The sequence below is a fragment of the Acipenser ruthenus genome, chromosome 21, assembly GCF_902713425.1.
Source record: "Acipenser ruthenus chromosome 21, fAciRut3.2 maternal haplotype, whole genome shotgun sequence".
NCBI lineage: Eukaryota > Metazoa > Chordata > Actinopteri > Acipenseriformes > Acipenseridae > Acipenser > Acipenser ruthenus.
Window position 1 is genome coordinate 9,012,330 of NC_081209.1, and position 15,352 is coordinate 9,027,681.

The window sequence follows — 15,352 nt, forward strand, 5'->3', positions numbered from 1 at the left end:
ATGAGCACTGTATATCTGTAGCCAAAAGAAAGTGCTTGATATACAGATTTCCTATCTCACCTGTCCTGTCCTGCACTGTTGCAGAAGCTGGCCTTGCAGAGCAGTGAGGCGAGCCAGGCCTTGAGCAGGCAGGTGCAGGAGGCATCTGTCCAGCTCCTGGAGAGGGATGGGAAGATCTCAGCGCTGGAGCGCATCCTGTCTGAGAAGGAGCTAGAGCTGCTGAGGCTGAGGGAGGGCCAGGCCACCCTGCAGGCTGAGCGAGGGGCCCTGGTCGCAGCCAGAGAGACCCTGACACAGGCACACCAGAGGCAGCTGCAGCAGCTCCACCGTGACAAACAGCTGGAGGAGGTGAGAGGGAGGGGTGGAAGAACACACATGGAGAGAGGGGAGAGGCAGAGAGGAGAGAGACAGTCAAACACCGGGAGAGAGGTGAGAAGAGGGGGGAGACACTCAGTCAAATACCTGGAGGAGGTGAGAGGCAGAGAGGAGATCGACAGTAAACCGCTGGAGAGGGGGAGAGGAGAGGCAGAGAGAGGGGGATAATACATGGAGAGGGGAGAGGCAGAGAGAGGGGGATAACACATGGGAGGAGGGAGGGGTAGAACATATGGAGAAAGTTCCAAGCCCTTTATTTTAATATTGGTTCTTAAGACCCACTTGGTCCATTTTAGCTTATTGATTGCTTATATCTTTCTACCTTAGGAGCAAGCGAAATGGCAATTGAAAGAGGAACTGGATTTACTCAAACAGCAAGAAATCCAACAGGTAAGCTTGTGCTGTAATATCTCAGTTTCTCTTTCAGCCACTGACCTTCAGTTCTACTGAGCAGGTATGTCTATTTAAAAAATGTTCTGCACGGTGTGTGAACACCTGTGAGTTAAGCAACTTCTGCATTCCTTTTATTCTTCAGGTTAGGGAACAAGCAGAGGAGGACAAACTGGAGGCTGTGAAGCACCAAGCACTTTCCTTCACAGTGGAGACGGAGAAACTCGCCCTGAAAATCCAGGTGAGCTTTACCCTTCGGACTGCTTTGGCTTTCACTTGCGAGAAGAGACTGAGATCCTTGTCACATGTGGGTACTCATTTCAGTTAGTTTGTGTTCTGGTTCGTTCCACATTTATCTAAACTGACTTTGCTTTCATGATGCTCTTAAACTGAACACTTTAAGTAAGCTGGGAGTGGAATTAGATTTCACACTTCCAATTATGAAGCTTACAAAATGATCTATCATATGCTATGTTTGCAAACACAGGGTCAGAGGCGGTGCTTTCAAATAAAACAAAGCTGTTTTTTTTTTATTGTCTTAAATAACCCAGAAAAACAGCATGAAAGAGTTTAATGTTTTTAGATCCATTATTAAAATAGTTTGACCCTAAATGAAATAGAAAAAAAGTCACTGATGTTTTTTTACTTCCAAATTTCGCACTACTGAATGTGTTATAGATACACTGTTAGGAGCCCGGACTGTGTTTAAGAAATCAATGGTATTTGGGTCTCATACTTCGATTGCAATTTCTACTAAAGTTAAAAGACGAAGAAATTGTGAAGCTGAAGGAAGCAGTCAGGCAGCAAGAGGTGTCCATGAGGAAGCTAGCTGAGGAACTCAAACTGGAAGCCAAAGAGATGGTAAGGGTTTATCTCGTTGGACGTGTTGCAATGGACATGTTGTAAACTGACCTGCTGTGCCTTTTCATTCAGTGTGCAGTTTTGATTGAAACACATTACAGCAAGCATGTTTAAAGCATGACATCGACACTAGGCTTGAAAAGGTCATGCTTGCCTTTCCTTCCTGGAAATGTGTTAGTGCTACACTTCATTTTACATCAGCAGTGTCTTTGAGGTTAAAGCATGTAGGTCAATAGGGGAAGCAGCTGGCTGGTTACTGAAAGAAGGAAAATTTCACTGTCCTGGACCAAGAAAGTGCAAGACAAGCAAGGCTGCCTGCAAACAGATTTCATTAACATACCAGATACCATGTTTTAAATTAAAATACATGTGTGCTATGACATGTGTTTCTTTCCAAACTGCACATCTAAAGAGTGTGAAAATGTCTGGAATTATATGATTAGCTCCAAATACTTTAATGCACTTGTGTTTGCAATGGTGCTGAAGCCCGTTTTCTCTTGTCAGGTGCAGGGGGCTTTGCTCCGGGAACACAGGAAATGGGAAACAGAGAAGACAGAGGAGCTCCAGAGGCAGCGTGGGATACTGGAGGACGAGAGCAGGAGAGCCGTGCACAGCATCAAGGAGGACCAGGAGAGGGAGAGGAGGAAAGCACTCTCCCTGCAGAACAAAGTTATCGAGCTGCAAACTGTAAGTTCTAGTAATACAATAGCAGCTGTGAGTCTGGATGAACATTTGCCCACCTCCCCACCCTCCACCAGTGCTGAAAATAATTAATGTTCCAAATCATGTGGTTTTTTAATTTATTTTATTTTCCTTCTTAAGCTGTTGGTTCTTTTCCTACTGGAAATACGGTGACATAAAGTTTTAACATAATACAAGAAAAGTGTGCCCCCTACTTGACAGTACCTGAACATTCATTAAACTTTAAAATACTAAATTATAAATAGAATGCATACTAGCCACAAACCTGCCCCCTCCCCCTATTTTGATAAATTTAAATAGTATGGCCCCAACATTTTGTACATTTATTGGTTGAGTTTATGTTGAATAAGTTACACATTAACCTTAACACCATTTCTCCTACCTCTTCTTTTGTTTTGATGTTTTTTTTTTATTCCACTTTGAAGCCAGTTTAGTTCACTTCCTGTAATATAGGTAATGGAACCCCACTAGTGCCATAATTATTTCATTCAGAATCAGCCCCCTTAGTGTTTCTCCTGAAACAGGTTTTATGTTGGCATTCTAATAGTGGTGTTTGTATTGTGTCTTGGGCTCTCAGAGAGTGCAGGAGCTGGAGTTTGAGAGAAGAGCCCTGCAGAGAGAGAAGCAGGAGGCTGTCAGTGAGGTGCGGAGCTCTCTGAGGGAGGAGAAACAGGAGGAGATACTCAGAGTCAAGGAGGAGATGGACCAGGTAAACCACGCACTTCTGCATCTTTACAGTTTGTTTTTTTTGGTGCTAAAATCTTATTTTAAAGCAAGTGCAAAGGCTAAGGCAGATGTTCTTAAAGGAACACTTTCAGTAGAAGAAAACTACCAAGACTCAACGTTAAATAGATGTTTCCTCTCTTTGTCTTGCGTCTCATTTCAAGAGGACTTTCTTTTTTTATAATCCCTGTTCTGAAATTCTATTTTGCTGAGATATAGTGTGATTAACACTGCACTAAATTATTTTAGGTTTTGTCATGGTAGATCACTTTATAGTATTCAAATCCAGGAGTGGCGACCAGTTCATTAAAATCATGTTCCTTCCTCATTTGCCTTCTTAACATTATTACTGATCTCCTTTTTATTTTGTTTTTTTGTTTAATTTGGAATCCGCAATTATTTTCCTCCCAATTTGGAATGCCCAATTATTCAACCCGGCTCACCGCTGCAACCCCTGCACTAATTCAGGAGAGATGAGGACGAGCACTCGTGTCCTCCGAAATGAGTGCCGTCAGCCATCCGCTTTTTTTTTGCACTGCAAGCCCGCCGTGAAGCCACTACAGAACTACAGCGTCGGAGGACCACGCAGTTCTGAGTTGCACACAGGCAGGCCTGCAGGTGCCCAGCCAGCCACAGGGCTCACTGATGCGAGGTGAGCCAAGGATTCCCCAGCCAACGTAAACCCACCCCGCCCGGGCAGCACTTGGCCAATTGTGCGCCGCCCTCTGGGAACTCCCGGCCACAGTCGGCAGTGACATAGCCTGGATTCATACTGGCGACCTCCAAGCTATAGGGTGCATCCTGCACTCAGAGCGGAGTGCCTTTACTGGATGCGCCTCTCGGGAGCCCCTGAACTCACTTTTGTTGTTATATGAATCTTTTGTTTCTTCACTTGTGTTTGGTTTCATGTTAATTCAGGATATGCAAATAGTTCAAGTACAACACTATAGCTAAATGGCTGCATCCTGTGCTGTAGGTCGCATGGTCTGTTTGCAGCATTGAAGTGGGTTTTCATCTACAGTGTGGTCTTTTAAATAGTATAAACTGAAGCACCAAAGATATTCAGTAATATTTCTAATAAGAAAATGGATTTGGAGCATTTCATTGAGTACACAAGGTGTATACAATGAAAAGATGCTGACTGTATAGACTGCAGTAGGAGTGCTGAGTGTTAACCAGAGCCTGTGCTGGCAGGAGAAGGCCCGTGAGGTGGAGAGGCTCAGGCTGAGGCTGGAGCAGGAGGAGGCAGAGGTGCACAGGCTCAGGGCTGGCCTGGGCGAGGCGGCGCAGAGGGAGAAGGAGCTGCAGACACAGGCCGAGCGGCTGGAGAGGGGAGCAGTGCTGGACCTCAGCCTAGAGTACGACCGCATCCAGGACCTCCTGCATAGCACGAGAGAGCGAGGAGCTGGAGCCAGCCCAGCACGCCAGAGACACAGGTCAGTCACTTCTCAAAACACTTGGAGAACACCATCACCAGAGACACAGGTCAGTCACTTCTCAAAACACTTGGAGAACACCATCACCAGAGACACAGGTCAGTCACTTCTCAAAACACTAGTACAACACCATTTACCCCCCCTTCTGTTTTGCTGGTAATGTTTTTGTTTAACTTTAATCAGACCATTTTTACTGATAAAACAAACACTAACAGCTGGTTGGATCTTTGACTAAAATGTTACCTTAGAGTCCAACATTAGTGATAATCAGGGTCTGTGAAAACAGCCATATAAGCAAGACAAATCTATTCATGTGTTGGGTAATAGTATAGATTACTGCAAAAAAATATCAACGCACCCATGCAATTCTGTAATGTCATTTTTTTGTGCAGTACTATGGTGGAATTGCTGATTCATGACGCATAATTAATTAACGGCCTGCCAGTAAAACAGTTTACATCTAGTCCCATACTGGTCAGTCAGTATACCATTCTAAGTTGTAGTTCCTCCCCCTCTCCAGCAGCCCCTCTCGTCTGTCCCTTCCCCAAGCTGTGCAGGCCCTGCGCGGGGCCTGTGAGGAGCAGCAGCAGCACATCCTGGAGCTGCACCAGGAGCTGGACACACAGAGACGCACCGTCCTGCACATCCAGCGAGACAAGGTACCGGGTTTACTGGGTTCACAGTATCTTCATGAGGGTGTACTTTGTATATATTTTGTAACCTGAGCTCTTCCCTGGGTGTGCTGCAGGATAGGGAGCTGCAGCAGCAGCGCGAGGAGCTGTATCTGGAGAAGGAGGCGGCAGTGAAGAGCATCAAGGAGCGCCTCATCCAGGTGCACATTGACACTGCACCGACAGGAGCACCAGGAACATGACATACTGGCTTTAAAAAGCATTAGCTTAACTCACATTTGCATAACAGCATACCTCATGTTTACTTCCTGCCTGCATTCGCATTAGATTGTGTTGTGTCGGGGGGGGGGGGGGGGGGTGGTGTTCTGTTAGGAAGTGAGCTTGTAGTGTTGTGTCTGGATAAATAGGCCGCGGATGAGCCAAAGTCAAATTAAGTCTGGAAAACTAAAAGATCAACAGCAGAACAATCGGGGAGAATACTGCTCTTTCCGTGGAACAAATTCAAGAGGAGCCAGAAGTCTCACATGTTGTTTTTTTTTGTTTTTTTTTTTACATTAGTTGAAGTGATGGTAATAGGCAGTAATGTTGGATATTTGCATATGGTAGGAAAGGGGGTCCTAAGTGTCCACCCTCCATACATCAGACTACTGTATTCAACTTGATTGTAACCACATCTCTGAATATTCCTTCGTTGCTTGGAGCTGTGTGTATCAAGGAGTTAATAATCTACTCGGCTCTGTGTGTTTGGTTCAGGAGCACATCGAGGAGATCAGTAAGCTGCAGCGTCCCCTGCTGAAGGACTCCGGGGGCAGTGAGTGCCAGTCTCTCCGCCAGCAGCTTCGTGAGAAGGACAGCGAGCTGAGAGCCATCCAGAGGAACATGACTCACTGGAAGGACGAGACCGCAGCCAAGCTGGCCTGCAAGTTTGAGGAGGAACTCAACTCCGAGCTCGAGAAGTAAGACTAATTTATCAAAATGGAACTTTAGAAATCCAGACCTTTTTATCTTGCTTGATTTTCCCAACAAAATGTGTGAATTCAAGTTAGCATCTTTTCTAAAGTCTTTTTAAACCAATATATTTATTTATTTTTGATTTACTGTATTTTCACTACTTTTATACATGTATAGTTTTGTAAAAAAACATCTTGTTGAGACCTATTTAAGCAAGATTTGTGGCTGCATCTTGGGATCTATTCACCTGCATTTAATCCAAGTTTGTTACAGTTAGCGTGAACGTTCATGTAAATCACAGTAGAAAACAGTGAAGGCTACTAGTTTTCGTTTTATTTATTTTTGAGTTATGTTTACCCCCATTTTTTTAACTCAAGGACTGTCAAGCCAAGCAAGTGATCAGAGGTGTATTACTTTGCCACAGTGTGTGTTCCTCACTTGATAGTGATAAATTGCTTTGGAAATTTTGCTCACCTTCAGTTTTTACTTCCACAGATGCAAGTCTGATTTGTTAAAGCAAAGGTAACTAGCTTCTCAGTAGAGACTGCAGTATTAGTAGGTTAGTTGCTCTTGCGTAGTTTATAATGCTTAAGCATAGTGTAGAAGAATGCTAATGTGCAGTAAATGGTGCTCATATGTACTGTAGTGGTTTATGCCAATATGCCTTGCTTTTCATACACTAACACACTAACTTTCTCTTCAGCTAACTTCAGTGCTGCCAACTCATGTTACTTTTTAGAATGAGGATGTCTAAGACAGAAGTTACAATTCCAAAGCCACAATGAAGTAGATCTCTGTTAGAGAAAACAAACATTTTGGTGCAACAACATTTTCTTAAAGTGACGTTCAAAATGCTCTTATGAAGACTTTGCTGTATATCCTTTCATATAATTTGCTCCTTTCAGACGGATGTCCAAGAACAAACCTGATCACCAAAGAAAAATAGAAAAGCTGGAATCAGAAATGAAAATACTATCAGTGGTAAAAACTGAACTTCTGTGATATATATATATATATATATATATATATATATATATATATATAGACACACACACACACACACACACACACACTAAGGGCCAATCCACACTTTGTTTATACAGTTGGTTACACCAAGTATGGTTTGGTTAATTTGAAGGCTTTTAAGACTGATCTAAATGCAGTCTTCAGTTTGTTTTAATTGTTTGGGCAGTTTGTTTCAGTGCATACGAAAGCAAAAGCAGCAGCGAAGAAACAGAACCATAAGTGAATGACCCCTTAATCAAGTAGACAACATTTTCCTTAATGTAGACTGACGAAGGCACAAGCCACGCTTAATGTAGACTGACGAAGGCACAAGCCACGCTTAATGTAGACTGACGAAGGCACAAGCCAAACATTTGTCTACTACTCTTACTGTATAATAAGCAGAACAATGTTCAATTTAAAGGCAGTAAGCAGCACAAAAAGCATGCTCCAGGCTGCCACTCAATAGGATCTGTTGACACTAGTTTCAAAAGAATAATGTTTTTTTTTTAACCCCCTCACAGGAGAGAAGTGAGACTGCTCCCCTGCGCTCAGCCTCCACCCCTTCCCTGAGCACAGCGCCCCCTCCTGGGCCCCAGGACTTCAGCACCCTGAAACTGCTCCGGCACCTGCAGAGCCGTGTGAAGCAGCTGCGTGCCGAGAACACCATCTACCACCCGGGAAGCCAAGACGACCTGGCCGGCTCCTACCGGGAAACGGTGAGTCAAACTAGCAAAGCTTTAGAATAACCTGCTGTACTAAGTGACAAGTCTAGTCAGACAGCAAAAACCTATTCAAATCACATTTTAGAAAACATTTTGAACATTCATCAGTGGTCAAATTTTAAAACTACATACTACAGTACACCCTCGCTAGAGTGCCCTTCATTATAACAAACCTGGCCCCTGGACCCCAAATAAAAAAACAAACTAAAATAATGTAAACACACTGTCAACATCCCGGTCTGTAGACACGGGATGACACCTCCTCAGTGAAGTCAACTATTTTGTCTTAATAAAAAGCGCGTGCTGTGAAATTGAAACAAAAATCATTTTTTGTTGCAAAGCTGGAAACTATATTGATCGTTTGAAAAAAGGAGTAACGGTGGCATATCTGTCATGACGTGAATATGGGTTGTCAAACAGCTGTTTTTTTGGCTTGTTCAGCAACCATGGGACAAAGCAAAATTGATTAAGGAAAAAAACAACAACAAACTTAAGGAACTTTTCATGTCGGGTTGATCTGAAATAAAAGCTCAGTTTGGGATTCTTACATGTTGGATTAAGATTTGGTGTACTTTGAAACGATTCACGTCAGATTGATTTTGAATGAAAGTTCAGCTTCAATTTGGGATTTTTGCTTTTTGTCTGCATTTTCATTCTTTAACAAACAGGATAAAGCAAAGGCAGTACATTGCATACATGAGACAAACAAAAGGCTTGGACCCCAACAGGTTCATTATAGTGAGGGTGTACTGTATTTATAGGTGAATAAAAAAACGTAAAACTATTGTAAATGTAGTATCCAACAGTAGTTGTACCTTTTAGTATACTTGCCTAGTAGAAAAGGAAATGTTAGCATTTTCATGTTGCCTCTAATTTTTGTTCCTTGGCTCCAATTTGGCTCTACACTGTTTTTAGTTGTTCCCCATTCGATTGAGTCAAGGGAGACAACTGGAAGCATCCCAGTGGTTCACCTCATAAAAGCACTACTGCGTCAATCAGGTGAAGTCTTGGTCGCACAGTAGGGTTGGGTGCATTGCCACTCAAGATGGTTAGAGTGTAAAATTGGCTGGAGAAACTTTTTAAAGTTTCAACTAAATAGCCATGGAAAGGGGACACTAGTTTGACATAAGATAAAAGAGGAGGCTATAAGAAAGTCCTCTTCAGCACAATATATTAGAATTTGCAATCTAAATGTTTTCTTCTTTCAATAGATTCGTATGACGCCGGAAAGACTGCCAACAAGATTCAAATCCAGTACCAGAAAACCACTCATGTGAAGGGTCATTCCTCTCTGTTACAGTTCACACTTTTATACCTCCATCCAATCCACAACGACACAGACCAGCTCTAAGTGCGAAAGAACTTTCAGATTTCGCTGTACATTTATGCTGTAAAAAATGCACGTTAATGCTCTCAACGATAAAGAATTACAATTTGTATTACTGTAACAACGTTAGTTTTATATTTTAGAAATATTTTAATCAATATTTTTAAATTCCTTAATATGAACATTTTAAATGGAATATCCCAGGACTACTCTGCCTACACACATGTTAAGTTTTTTGTGGGCTAGATTAATGTCTATAAAAAAAAAATTATAAAAACAAAAAAATCTTATTTTTAGCAGGTGATGGTTTTGTTAAAATAAATTAGTAATATCTACAATGCTTTTATAACATTTTTTCTATACTATAAATTGAAAATAATTTCAAAAGTTAATTTAGAAACATTACATTTACACATGTACATATTTTTTATACCCTGTACAGTTGTATTGTAATTTGTTTTTAATAAACACATATGCAAATACCCTTGGAAAACATTTTTTTTTATCTTGATTGCATTCAATAAATCAATAAAAGGGAAGGTTTAAATAACAAACAACAAATGTAGGTTGCAACAGCTTTTATTACAAAAAATAAGTGTCTACAAACTTTAATTGTTTACAACAGCTTGCCATAAAAAAACCTTATCGAATGCCCCTGTTTTAACAGAACACTTCACTTCGGTTCATATTTCACATGCTTAAAATGACAGAATAACAAAAACGCCCAAACAAAAGTGAGGCATCTATATTACAAAACACATAACTGCTTTTCCATGGGATTTATACAAGACTCCAAACTCGCAGCTGCTTTCCAAGGTGGATTCTTGCACTAACTACAGGCAAAATATGCAAGCGATATTCTGCTTTGGATGCAGAACCTAAAAATGACTTTTTAATCCAGTTGTACAGTGTTTAGTTTACTCAACACACACGTATATATAACCTTGCCTAAAAAAATGCTCAATTTACGGTGCTGCCTGCAGTTTCTTTCATTACATACACCGACTGACCCTAGACATTTTGCTCTGCCAAGGCCAAGTACCTTTGGGAATTATTTACAAGTCAAAGTAAAGATACAAGTAAAAGGTTTTATAATGCTTTATTTACAAGCACAAATGAAAGAAATATATACAGAAATCCGTCATATATCTGCCCTAACCATTTATCCGCCACGATCAACTGCTTCAGCAACGTTAGTTTATTACTGAACAGAGAAGATTAGTTGATATTGTAGATCCCGTACACTGTGTTGTATGTACTCTGCTCTACTGTTGCTTGCAGTGTCTCGTGAGCTGTTCAGTGTGTTGACATGTAAATAAATCCTGTTCGTCTGTCACTCAGCAGCAAATGCACACACCTGCACGGAAGACGCCTACTCTGTCACCCTGTATCTTTCTAAACAAGGGATTTAGGGCAGCTCCCTAATAAAAGCTGAATCTCAAAACAATAATTGTGTGAATATAATAATTGTTACAGGTGTGTATAATGGTATTTAAAACAGGATTCATTCATCCAGCTTTTTACATATCCGCCATTACTCTAGTCCCACCGCAGTTGGATATGCGACAGATTACTGCAATATATACAACATTGCAATAACTTTTGGTCTGTGCTTGAGTATGGAGGTGTACTTCACAATACCACCATTGAATTTGGCACAATTCTGGACAACTGGCATTGTCTGCTTGAGTGGCTCGGACTGCGTCGCCTGCCAGCACTGTGTCTGACTGTAGCCAGTGCAACTGGTCCTCACCTTACATAAGCACTGAAATGTACGAAGAAAGAGAATACATACGACAGTCTGCATGGAAAAGAACATAACCCAGCAGACAATCATTTCAACTGGACAAGAGTTTCTTCAAAACACAAACTTTTTAAATTAATACAGTTGTCTTGGTATTCAGGGTAACTATCCCTATTTAAAATAAGTGTCTCACTGTAGAATTGTAAAACACAGTGTTGATTAACGGCTCTGACCTGTCTGGACTCTACACATGGAAGGGGTCTTGACTTGCACCTGAACACTAAGTTTCAGCGACAATACAGGTCTTCCTGTCTGCCATGACTATTTGTAAGCCTGAAACAAAAGATCTGTATCTGTGTTTTTTTTTTTATCCCCTATGGTGTAATGTTTATGAATCACCCTTTATAACGACTCAATAGTATGTTTAAAATAAGGGTACCTTGCATGACGTTGCCTGAAGCTGTAGCCTAAAGCTCCATGTCCTCCTCGGTGCAGCTGTGCTGGCTGAGGTCTCTGTACACTGGGGTCTGTGCAGGGTGTTGCTGGAGCTCACTATCCCCATCCTTCAACACCGGAGTCCCTGCTACAGGACTGGAGTCTGTACTGTGCCTGAGCCTCTCCATTGTTTCTCTCTGTTTGCTGCACAGAACATCCTCTGGGGGTCTCCATATCACCATCTCCATACAAGAGTGGTTCCTTACAGTTTAAAAAAAGAGCAAGACATGTCAGTAACAAATCTCTCCCAACAAGGTTGTCCCAACAAACTACATCCCCTCCCACAGCTGGAATTACTAAATTAGATCCATCAGTAACATGAAAAACTAAACCACTGTGTCTGTTTATGAAGCCCTGGTTAACAATGCACTTTTCTATCTTGGTATTTCCCACTCATATTTTCAGTTTTGTGTAAACATGTACAGCCCCCAGCAGATCCTTGCTCAATGCCATGAGTGCGTGTCACTTGCTTATTCTTCCCTGAACACCACTGTAACATGATGTTGTAGTGCGGCTGAGAGTTCACCTCTAAATGTGTGCGCATGAAACAATCTGTACCACTGCTGAGACTGAACACCAGCCCTGGTTGAGAAAAGTCGGTCTGATCTCTGTTTCAAAGGCCCTGCAGAACATGCATAGCTATAACGGGTATATGAAGAATGCATTTCAGATATTTTATTCATATGTTGTACATGAATGACTGATCTTAAAAAAGCTCCAATGAGACTCCTTTAAAATAAAAACTGAAAATCATCTAGTGGTAGAATGAATGGTACTGTAGGTCAGTAGCATCATTAGCAGAGTCACACTTACAGGGACTGTGCTATTTTCCGTGGTATCACGTCCCCGAGTCCCTGTTTCAGTCCTTCCCGAAGGGTGTCCGACATGACCAGCACAGGGAAGCTGGAATTCGTGCTTTCAGTTTCTAAGTCCTCGTCATCATCCTCCACAATTATACTAAGAAAATGACATAATAAATAAATAAAGCTTTGTCAAAATGAAAATACAATTAGATAGAACTTCCAAATTCAATGTATTTAAGAATACACAGTATAGCAATAACATCGAACAGTAAAAACTAGCAGAGGCTGTAAGTCCTTCCCACTCATTAAGTTTAATAATAACTGACTATGCGATTCAAGTGTAAACATACAGACAGGCTGGCTTTAATATATACCCAAATTCTGACACTTTGCAGGTTTCATCGCAATGTGGTATGTTCTCGACCTGTGTATACAATGCTGTACAGGACAATACAACTTTATGGACTAAAAAGAAACATGAATAAAATAGTCTGTATGGAATTAAAGTTGTAACTAAGGAACTAAAATGACATACCCATGCAGCAACCTATATGTCCATTAACCTGTCTCACCTGTCTTCAATCTCCTGCAGTCTCCTGTGTGCTGCCCCCCACTGCTTCACACTCTCCCTCCCCTCCACCTCTATGTGGGCTGCCTGCCCCTCCAGCTCTGCAGGTTCCTGGGGGCTGGCACTGAGGTCTCCCCAGCAGTGCTGAGGGGCCACACCCTCAGGGAGAAAGGAGGGAGCTTGGTAAGAGGTGGTCACCATCTCTGCTGTAGCTCGTCTCTTCCTGGGAATGGCAGTCCTGAAAACACACACAGGAGGATAACTGGGTTAACTGCCTGGACACTTGAGAGCTGCATGGCTACAGAGCAGTGTAATATACTAATCAATAAGTGGTGAAAAACACCTGCATATTTCATACCCCTAATGGCAGTTTACCAATATTACCATGTAAAAGTTTGTTGTAAAAATGATCTACAACATCTCCAGTATACAAATACATATTAAAAGGTTATTTAAAAAACAGATACGTATTTGTATGAAAATACCATGTTTGTTGCAGCTGTTTAAACCATAGATCTGATACTTACTCTTCATCGTGTTCCCTCTTATGCTTTCTTTCGTAGCGTCTTTCACAGCTCCTAAACAAAGAGCACAAATTGTTACCTTTCCAGCAACATCTACAGTACCACCAAATAGCATTGATCTTAAGTGAGGTTTACTATAGAGAAATCTAATTTGCGTAAACCTGTCAAGTTTTTGTAAACTCTTCGGAGACGCCGTCCGTTCTTAGTTTTCTTTAATTCAGAAGTCATCGGGTTTTGCAGTTTTTAGAAAACAGTGCAAAACATACGTGTTACTTCATGATACCGGTGTAGATCACAACCCAACTCTGGTCTGCAATGTCAGGGAGTGCAGGTCATGTATTATTTTAAGATGCACACAATTAGTTCTCAGCCCTTCTTTGGCTATAATTACAATACTAAAGCAATACTAATCAAATATAACCAGAACAATATAGGCTACACCTGTTTAGTTTGATTTACAACAACAATTATTATAATAAAATGCATCTTTCTTTACTTAATAGCTGTAATCCGGCCAACCGATAATCCACTTTAAAGGTTCATCATAACTGCCAAATTAGTTTGATCTATGACGATAGCACCATGCCAGACTGCTAAAAAAAAATGCCATTGCACTGAGTAGACTTAAAGTTCATAAAAATAAAAGTTACATCGTGCAGCTTTGCAATTACAATTCAGGATCAGATTTACACAATTATTTTCTAAAAACTAACAAAAATAAACTAACAACGTTAAGTAAAAAAATCCCATGTACAGTGCAGCATAAAGTGGAGGTACTTACACATAACGAGACGACGAGACGGTGTTACTCTTAATAATTTTACAGTTCCGTCCTATCACTCCAACATCACTGTGTTGACGTTTTCTATTATTCCCATAACACAAATTATTGGGAATCCCGTTTAATTCCGAACGCTTTGTGAGCAGCTGTGCATTCAAACGAGGGTCTCCCGACATTAAGCAATCCTCCGCGGTGCGGTTCTGAAAGTTGAAATCCTCCGGCACAAGTGGGGTTCGGTGGCTGCCAATCGTGGGCCAGTTGTGGGTCAGCATCGTACTGCTAGGTTTGGTTGTATGCCGAGTCAGTAAGCAGGCGAAAAAACAAAAGTTACCATATTGTCGGAATTACAAAGACACAAAACACCGAATGAAATGAAAGAGCTCGTAATGCAATTTCAGCTGTTCTACTGACTGTATAAGATTATGGCCACTTCTAGTACCTAGGAACGTTTTCCTCTCCTGGCTTCAGACTGTTCAGTGCTTGTGTTTTTGTGTTCTCGTCTTCGCATATGGAGGAGACGCCGCTCATATTATATTACAGGCTATCCCAGGTTGGGCCTTTAGTCGTATTACAAACAAGAAATAATATGGAGATATCCTTTTAAATATGACTGTGTTCTTCACATCACTTCCTTCAACTTTCTGTGGTTTCGAGAATATTCTACAGCAGAACGAGATGGGCAATGGGCGTTACCAACATTAACAAATACCATATTATCGCGTGAATAAGCGTATGCGTTAGCTGCATGGCGCCGTCACCTCATCTCTTTGAGATTTATACTCACATGCTTCATGTGGTCAGTGACTGAATGATGATTTAGAGCAACAGACATTGTATTAGACGGTAGATTTGATTTATTAATAACAAACCTAGAACAAATTGAATTATATTTCACATCAACATGTCCATTGACTATTTTAACACGTCATTACAGTTTCTCACATTTTAAGTAGCCTTTATTTTATTGTTTGCACATGTTTTCAATACATTTCATACATCAAAGAAAAACAACTACAACACTTTTGCAAAAGAGACAGGAGTTGACAGATAGTTGAACATATTTAAACAAGAACTCACAGGTGCATCAAGTTGGAATGGGTCTCCTCCTAGGGGCTGATGAGTTCATAACACTGACATCAGCATAAGACCCGTACTTACCTCCCGACTACAGAGCTTGCTCTTTAGTTGATTGGTAAGATGTTTGTCTTTGAACCGATAGGTTTGTGTTTGCGTCCAGGCCTTGCCTTTCCATTCAATTAGGAGCAGGATGTCACCAAGTGAACCCCCCCCCCCCCCCCTTATTAAGATCA

The 15,352-nt window shown here is 41.4% G+C and overlaps 2 protein-coding genes across 11 annotated transcripts in view; one reads left to right on the forward strand and one right to left on the reverse strand.

Annotated features, from left to right (window-relative positions):
• Nucleotides 1-9,609, forward strand: part of LOC117428379 (trichohyalin-like) — a 32,285-nt gene extending 22,676 nt beyond the window's left edge. For 5 of the 7 annotated variants that reach the window (XM_058994768.1, XM_058994769.1, XM_058994767.1 and 2 more), the window contains 14 exons: nucleotides 85-348; nucleotides 703-765; nucleotides 911-1,006; nucleotides 1,525-1,626; nucleotides 2,131-2,313; nucleotides 2,906-3,037; nucleotides 4,246-4,487; nucleotides 5,008-5,146; nucleotides 5,236-5,319; nucleotides 5,873-6,075; nucleotides 6,566-6,592; nucleotides 6,976-7,051; nucleotides 7,600-7,794; nucleotides 9,012-9,609. In XM_058994768.1, the coding sequence (XP_058850751.1) occupies nucleotides 85-348; nucleotides 703-765; nucleotides 911-1,006; nucleotides 1,525-1,626; nucleotides 2,131-2,313; nucleotides 2,906-3,037; nucleotides 4,246-4,487; nucleotides 5,008-5,146; nucleotides 5,236-5,319; nucleotides 5,873-6,075; nucleotides 6,566-6,592; nucleotides 6,976-7,051; nucleotides 7,600-7,794; nucleotides 9,012-9,077 (1,872 nt within the window). In that variant the 3' untranslated portion in view covers nucleotides 9,078-9,609. The remainder of the gene's footprint in view (nucleotides 1-84; nucleotides 349-702; nucleotides 766-910; nucleotides 1,007-1,524; nucleotides 1,627-2,130; nucleotides 2,314-2,905; nucleotides 3,038-4,245; nucleotides 4,488-5,007; nucleotides 5,147-5,235; nucleotides 5,320-5,872; nucleotides 6,076-6,565; nucleotides 6,593-6,975; nucleotides 7,052-7,599; nucleotides 7,795-9,011) is intronic. The other 2 variants (XM_058994770.1, XM_058994771.1) reach the window with 2 other exon arrangements.
• LOC117428380 (coiled-coil domain-containing protein 117-like) lies at nucleotides 6,629-14,776 on the reverse strand. 4 transcript variants are annotated; one of them, XM_058994776.1, is made up of 7 exons: nucleotides 14,482-14,776; nucleotides 14,043-14,321; nucleotides 13,265-13,315; nucleotides 12,742-12,975; nucleotides 12,180-12,323; nucleotides 11,311-11,567; nucleotides 6,629-6,995 (listed from the first exon to the last, which is right to left on the reverse strand). In XM_058994776.1, the coding sequence occupies exons 1-6, from the start codon at nucleotides 14,568-14,570 to the stop codon at nucleotides 11,339-11,341; spliced, it is 1,026 nt and encodes a 341-aa protein (XP_058850759.1). In that variant the 5' UTR covers nucleotides 14,571-14,776; the 3' UTR covers nucleotides 6,629-6,995; nucleotides 11,311-11,338. The 4 variants fall into 4 exon arrangements, with proteins under 4 accessions (XP_058850759.1, XP_058850758.1, XP_034757977.2 ...); XM_058994775.1 differs by lacking the exon at nucleotides 6,629-6,995 and adding an exon at nucleotides 9,691-10,892 and having other exon boundaries at nucleotides 14,482-14,775; XM_034902086.2 differs by lacking the exon at nucleotides 6,629-6,995 and having other exon boundaries at nucleotides 9,691-11,567.
• Between the last annotated feature and the right edge of the window lie 576 nt (nucleotides 14,777-15,352).